Below are 7,744 nucleotides of genomic sequence, written 5' to 3'. Positions count from 1 at the left end.
CAACAAAACCCATATTTTGAATGTTGAACCTTTTTTTAAATTCAGAAAGCACGACTAATGATGGTCAGCAGCAAATGTTGAACACAATATTTCAAATCAATCATTGTTAAAAATCAGCAGGAATTCACATTTTTATAACTGAACCCACCAGCCTTATCCAGAAGGTTGTTGACATTCATAATATTGTACCCCCTGCAAATCGTTTGGCTTTGTATGCAAGGCAATGGATTTATAACCCAACAAACCTTTAGTATATATCGCATTTATAGATATTACTATTATTTTCCTACTCTTCACATAACATATTCATAACCTTTCTACCATCTATATGTGAAACTAATGCCAATGTTGCTAAGTGAAGACCAACTGACAAATAACAGAGTCAAATTAGCCAAGAGAAACAGTTGCCTCTCTCATTCTCTTGGTGAATACCAGGAATACACGATAAGGATTTGGAACTCTCGACGCCTAAGATTTCCAAATAGGTTGTGCCGGCTGCTGGTTGCCCAAAAAACCGTCCTCTTTAAGAGGTCTAAGGTTCTTAAAAGCTCCACTATTTCCCACCAAGAATATAAAAAGAACAATTAGCGCACCAAAAATCCACCACATAAATTGTTTCAAGCGTTTCTTGCCTCTGTTGCGAAGAGCCGGAGGGATAGTAGCTTTTGTTTTGTTGTACCTGTTAAAATGTGAAGTTTTAATAGGTTTTGCCGCAGGACTATCCTTACTCTCCTCCTTGATCTGGTTTGTCTGGAGTTCCGGACCATTTTCACCATCAGTGGTCTTCTTTTCCTTCTTTCTCATTCGCTTTTCCTTCTCCTACATACCCAACAGTTTTTACATCAAGACATGGGGACAAAACAAATTGTGTAACATTTTCATGCATATGAAAAATGGTAAATAAAGATAAATGCATTAGATAGTATGGTGATTACCTTTTCCTTCTGTTCAGCTTCCTTTTGAGCTCGTGACAAAGCCCTCATTTGAGCCTTATCTGCATTTCGCTTTTTCCTCTCAAGCGCCTCCTGAGCTTTCACTTTCTCCTCCTGTCGAAGTTGCTCCTTCAACTCTGCATCAATCTCATCTTTTCTTAAGATCTCATCCTTCCTCGCCAATTCCAGTTCCTCCTTTGTTTGCTGTTTCTCTTCGTCATTTGTCTCCTCAACCCCAAGTTGTCCAAATTCAATGTGCAACCCACTCCTCGGGATAGGATTACCAGATGTTTTGCCTTTCAACATCTTGATCTTTGACTCTGTCATCACCAAGGATTTACCATCTATTGGTTCTCTTTCAACAGGTTGCACTGTGTTTTCTTGTTTCGTAATTGTAGGTGATGATGGGCTGGTTGTTCTTGATGCATTATTGAATTGCCGACTCTCCCTTTCACCCACATAAATGGGAAAGACATGTACCTCCTCGTCAGGGCCAAGTGAACGGCCATCCAATGTTTTAAATCTCCTCAGAGTACTTTTCATGTTGCATCTAACATAATCTTCTCGAACCTCATCATTCTTGTTCCAAAGATCCATGAAAGTGTCCACCTAAATAATGTACTTGTCAGCACAGATCCAAGAGAAAAACAAGAGAGATAAAGAAGTAGAAAGGGGTAGACTAACCAACCTGTTTGGCGCAAAGATGATATAGCGCCTCTTTATCTCCGTTTAGCGCATAATCAGTAGCTGCCTTTGCATCATCCTTGTATATCCAAAAATGCTTGCCCTGCAATGTAATATCGATTTTTTTGTTAAATGCTCCATAGTACTACTTTTCTTTGATGCAATTTATGTTGCTTCAGTCAATATATCTACTATTTTATTGCTATAAGCCTGGTTTTCTATAGTTCAATAAATCGGAAAACATATTCCAACCAGACTATACTATAGAATTGATGTTTTCGGAAGTTTTCATAGAATTCACAAGGTTTCACTTCCTCTGCATGTATATAAGTAAACATATCTTATGCATCACCTTTGTCGATAAATTCTATCGAAATGCAATCAAGAGTGTCAAATAAGAATATAATGAATAACCAATATAACAAACTATAAATAGATTTTAAACTAATAGAGTGAGATATTAATTAATAGAAGAAACAATAAATCAATAATTAACGGTGTAACTCTATTAAAAACGTGTCGTTCAGAGTCTCAATATGCTAGACAAAGTAATGTAGTGACAGAAAAAATAATGACACACAGACTACATTAAACACTCGAGCAGTCCGATTTTATCTATGACCCATCCTTTGCACTCAATTTGGTATATTGCAACATAACTCATTGTCTATACTCAGTACCATTAAACCTGATCCAGAGACACGTAAAAAGCATTAAAACTAAACACATTGGTATTTCTACAGTCAAAACGCCGTTTCACTAGCATGACCACAAATCACATCGACAGGGAAGACTGGATCTTCTATTGCCAACCAATAATTTAGTGATATCGTCATGAAATTTTGCTTCATATTTGGTGACGAGTACATTGATGAGAAAATAAAACAACTTAAGTGTTATCAATATCTTTCTGAAGAACCATGAATGTGGAGTACTTAAATAGTTCTAGCCAGTGGTGGACCCCGAGCGAAAGGTAGGGGAGGGGGTGGGGCTGGGGGGGGGGGGGGGGGGGGGACAAACATGCAGGCATAATGTAAGATTAATACCTTTTCAGTTTAGCTAAAAAAAATTGGATGAGCAGGGAATTAAATATTTTAAATTTCAAGGTAGCAAACAAATTTACGGGGAGAGCAGCTGTAGGCGTAGCTCCATCAAACTGCCTCTAAAATTGTTAGAATATACTTCAATAATTTGGAAGAAAGAGATAAATGTGCTACATGAGAACAAACCTTTTCATGCAATTGCCTTTTCAAACCTAAGAGGTCTTTGTATGCATCTTGCCGAATATCGTTTGCAGCTTGGAACTGAGCCTGTAACTCTCTTAGCTTTTTGCTTTCATCATTGTATTCCTTTCCTAACAGTTTACCAGCAGCTTCAGCTTTAAAAGCCTTGTTTTTAAGGTCACCGAGTTCCTTCTTCAATGTCTACACGTGCCAAATATTAAATCAACATGTTAAATATAGTAGATTAATAAGAGAATGATGTTCCGACTTCTACATAAAGGACTAACTATTAATATATGACTGGAACTCAGAGCACATTGATCTAAAGTGAGGGATCGAAAGCTCTGACTCGAACTCAGAGCACATACATATATTATTCTAATAACTCTGGACAAATCAGATATAATGAGCTACATACTGTCTGTATTTTGTGAGTATAACAAAAACTCAACAAAGAGACACATACCTTTAGCTGCATCTCTGTGGGTTCTAACTGACTCAAAGCCTGAGTGACTTCTTCTGCAGAACAGACATTTGAAGAGATTTGACCTCGTAGCTTCTTCATTACCTTAATTTCATGAAGCAACTGCATTTCCTCCTTCAATGGATGGGTTTCATGCTCTATCATGTGTTCCATATGTGCTATCTATTGTCATGACCAAAACAATCATTGCTGTTTAATTATTCAACTAAATTTAAGTTACATATTATCTCATTAATAATTGTGGATATATATTACTAGAGGTAAAACTCATAGTAGGAGAAAGTGCTTACCCTGTTGGTAATATCCATAACTGCAATAGAATTCTTCGCCCTATTAATTTTATCTTGAACAGAGTCTATTTCTTGCCGCTTTTGCTTTACTAGTCTCCTTGCAGCTATCTCATCTGATTTTGTAGCTTCAAGTTCATCCCCAAGTGACTGGAGATTGGTCTGTTCACAGAAGCATCCAACTGATTATAACAACTAAGATATAATTACATCATAAATCATATATTCATAATAAAAAGCACATACCCTTTTTACATCGATTTCCCATCTAATACTTTTTCTTAGAACAGTCTTCTCCTCGACTAACACCTGAGCCTCTCTTATCTGTTCTCGAAGCTTATCATCATCAATTCTAGGAAATCTTGCAAGAAACTGAAATGGTTTTGCTTTGGCCACGTTTCCCAGACTGCGTCCATCAACGTTATCACCAATAGAACACTCGGCTACAGTTGCATCTTTGACATGCATGTCAGAACGGCCTATGGCAGAATGGTTTTGAACATCAGATTTTGAACTCATATCAGCACAACCTTCAGACTCGACTATATTGGTCGTGAAGATAGCCTGTGTCTGGTTACAGTCAATGTCACCTTTCAAGACTTGGGATTTGGAAAGCGGATTACAAACCCAGGATTTCGAGACGACCTGGGCCGAATCTATTGTACCAAACTCAATTTTAATTTCAGACCTCACTCCATTAGGAGCACAACTTGAAAGACCATTAGCAACTTCACTTTCAGATTTTGTGCCATCGATTACAGAGAAATTACCACTTTCCACATCTTCTGTATGAAGAAGCTTTGTTTCTAGTTCAGACTTGTCTGTGATTGGACAAACTAAACTCCTGACTTCTTGTTGTAATATTGTAGCACCATTGCAATCAGACTGAAAATTTTTATCACTTTGAACTTGGGGCACTATACAATCGGAATGAGCATCATCAGCATTTCCATTCAGCTCGGGAGAGTTTATGCAGCCACTTCTCTGCTCCCCAAGGTTTATTTCTGTAATCTTACTTTGATCTGCGACAGATTTGGTGGCAGTTTCAGTTGTCAGTGTCACATTAGTATCAAGGGCCACAATTTCTGCGTCATACCCCTGAACATGACCAATTCCGCAGTCAGAATCAACTCGTCCTTCATCTGAAACTGTACCATCTTCAATACTAGCAAGGACACCTCCAAAGAATTTAACTGGAACATGCCCAATTAATTCACACGTCTGATTTATACTAGAGTGGAGTTCCTTTGAGTTTACAGCACCATGTTCCACTGCTGCACAATCATCTGTACCAGAAGTGATGTTGTCACCGCATTCAGTTGGCACCTTGTCCATAAAACAAGGGGTTGCAGCATCAGAGGGAGTTAAATCCAGTTTGTCAACACTTTGGCTTCCATCAACGCATTTATCAAGGTCTATAACATCATCAGCAGCAATGGTGCATATGATTCCTTTATCCACTACTGCACTAATCTTATTACCCATTTGAGCACCCCCATCAATCTCACTACCTAAAGCCGTAGCATGTTCAAACTTGCACTGATTTTCTCCAGGATCATGGGACACACAATCAACAGATTTTGTTGTGCTGATATCAGATTCCAAACTTTCTTCTGAATTTAGCTCAGTTTGATCCTTCAATATCCCTTCCCCAACATCAACATCAATCTCCGCGGATTCACATGAATCCTCCCCCAAAGGAACAGTGTTGAATTGACTTCCTTCTCCAAAATCTGCAGGTGGGACTATGAGATCTTGCTCGACAGCCTTTATACTTTTATCAAATTCACCTGTATCGGCTAATATAATCAACCCCTCCTGGCTCTCTCCAATTTCTTCATCAATACCCAAATCTTTCATTTGCCTGAAATTGCTTTCATCATTCTTTACCAAGTCTCCCTCTACTGATTTAAGCTCAGTTCGCTCCTCTACCTCTTCCTCCCCAACCTCAGCCTCAACCTTTTCCAATACACACTCAACATCCCCCAAGCCAATCGTATCTAATTGCTCACTCTCTCCGACCTCTAATGTCAAAACTACACCATTCTCCTCCACATCCTTCCCACCCTTATCCACCAATTCAACATCCCCATTCGACACAACAATCACCATCCCCTCGCTCTCTTCAATATCTAAACCATTACCAGTCCAAGACTCCAAGTCCTCCCCTGGCTCAAACTTCCTTTGATTATCAACCGTCCCCTCGCACTCTCCAATATCTAAACCATTTCCAACGCGAAACTTCAAATCCTCTCCCACCTCTAACTCCCCTCGATCCTCAACCGTCCCCTCGCACTCTCCACTATCTAAACCATTGCCTTTCCGAGACTCCAAATCCTCTCCCGTCTCAACCTCCCCTCGATCCTCAACCATCTCCTCAATATCAACCTCACCGTCAATTGCACTCTCACTAACTTCCCCAGCAAATTCAGCATGCAAGTCCACGTCTTTATCCATCCCCACCGCAAAATCATGATCATTTCCTACACCGCCATCACCCTTGACATGACAATTCTCCTCAACACTTAAACCACAACCATCCACATCACCGACACCGTTAACAAAAACATATGAAGCACCGAGATCATCACCCACATTGCCATTCCCATTACAGTCAAACTTAGTCCCACTAGCATCCTGGTGTGAACACAATTCTAAACCCCCAATATCATCTTGACCACTAGCCATCATAAACCAACTAAGCGATCACAAAATATCTACAACAAAAATAAAAAATAATCAAACAATTAAATAAGTAAATTCATCATATAGATCCAAATCATGCTGTAACAAACAATCACAATTATAAAATAAAACCACGTGCAATGTATGTGTAATGCAGAGAGAAAGAGAGAGGGAGGGAGAAGGGGAGAGAGAGAGAGAGAGAGAGAACAAGGGAGAGGGAGGGGGAGAGAGAGAGAACAAGGGAGAGGGAGGGGGAGAGAGAGAGAGAGAGAGAGAACAAGGGAGAGGGAGAGGGAGGGGGAGAGAGAGAGAGGGAGAGGGAGGGAGAGAGAGAGAGACAGACTGAGAGAGAGAGAGAGAGAGAGAGAGACCTGGGTTGCTGTGATGGAGAGAAGAAGCAAGTGATCAAATTTAGAGTTTTGCTAGCACATACAATACATACAGAGGGAGGAGGGATAGATAGAAAAGTGTGTGTAAGAATAAATCGGTTTCTTGTTTGGTACAGAAACGTAACAGCTGAAAATTGAGCTGTGCTTGTGTGAAGTTTCATTCACTTAACGTATATATAGACTACACAAGTACAGCTCTTACATGGGCTGTAAGGCATGTGTAATTTACTCTAAACTGTCCTACTCCTCCTAGGTATCTACCATCTCCCCCCCTCTCTATTTCTTCTTACCACGGGTCCTAAGCGTGCCAATCATTCTACACCTTTTTTCGTTGTAATCCATTTTTAAGAAATGGTCAATTTTAGGGTCATTTTCAATTCTGCCACAACGTTTTAATTGTATTGTCATCATACCAATTTATTTTTACTCTGATTGTGTAAACATAGAATCAGTACTTTTGTTTCGTTTCTATTTTTACTTTCGGGCCCCTAATTTGGATCGGAGGTGCATCACATTGTTATTGCGTCATTTTGTGCGGGGAAAGTAAGGGTGTACATAACACCGATCAAATCGTAAAATCGATCAAATTTGTCCCTTATTTCGGTTGATAAAGTCAAACTATCCGAAACCGTTATTTAATTGCTTTAATTTTTTGTCAACTCGAATATAATGAATTGGCTGATGGTTCCAAAAATTAAAACCCTTACTAACCCGATTTTATAATTATAGTATTATTATTTGAAATTTTAATTTTATGTATTTATTGTAATAAATATGATATTCGAAATAAAATTGTTATTTTAAGAATAACACGCCCCAAGTTATTGACTTTAAACTAGAAGAATACACTGTACATATAATATCCAATAATATTTATCTTCTATTAAATTATGGGTATACTTTAACTTTTGATTAAATTTATTTGAAATTTTGACTCCTAAAAATATTTAATTAATTTTATTCAAATTTTAACTCAAACCAACCCGACCCAATGTATAAAGGTTAGGGTTGGCTTGAAAATAATTTTTTTGGTTAACTGGTTCATTTTTTAAAAAAACGA

At 38.5% G+C, this 7,744-nt stretch overlaps 1 protein-coding gene across 1 annotated transcript; it reads right to left on the bottom strand.

Moving 5' to 3' along the window:
• Nucleotides 1–303: 303 nt before the first annotated feature.
• On the bottom strand, nucleotides 304–6,975 carry LOC141707873 (uncharacterized). The gene is made up of 8 exons (XM_074511289.1): nucleotides 6,667–6,975; nucleotides 3,857–6,327; nucleotides 3,614–3,772; nucleotides 3,306–3,485; nucleotides 2,846–3,040; nucleotides 1,621–1,719; nucleotides 936–1,541; nucleotides 304–819 (listed from the first exon to the last, which is right to left on the bottom strand). The coding sequence occupies exons 2-8, from the start codon at nucleotides 6,299–6,301 to the stop codon at nucleotides 469–471; spliced, it is 4,035 nt and encodes a 1,344-aa protein (XP_074367390.1). The 5' UTR covers nucleotides 6,302–6,327; nucleotides 6,667–6,975; the 3' UTR covers nucleotides 304–468.
• Between the last annotated feature and the right edge of the window lie 769 nt (nucleotides 6,976–7,744).

The sequence above is a fragment of the Apium graveolens genome, chromosome 2, assembly GCF_009905375.1.
Source record: "Apium graveolens cultivar Ventura chromosome 2, ASM990537v1, whole genome shotgun sequence".
Lineage (NCBI taxonomy): Eukaryota > Viridiplantae > Streptophyta > Magnoliopsida > Apiales > Apiaceae > Apium > Apium graveolens.
The sequence above is the reverse complement of the archived record's forward strand: the minus strand, read 5'-3'. Positions and strand labels throughout refer to the sequence as shown.

Coding starts and splice junctions, on each gene's coding strand:
- LOC141707873 (XM_074511289.1), bottom strand. CDS start 6,301: ATGATGGCTAGTGGTCAAGATGATATTGGGGGTTTAGAATTGTGTTCA. Junction 3,773..3,856: donor GGGAAATCGATGTAAAAAGG/GTATGTGCTTTT, acceptor TTCTGTGAACAG/ACCAATCTCCAGTCACTTGG. Junction 1,720..2,845: donor AAAGGCAATTGCATGAAAAG/GTTTGTTCTCAT, acceptor ATTACATTGCAG/GGCAAGCATTTTTGGATATA.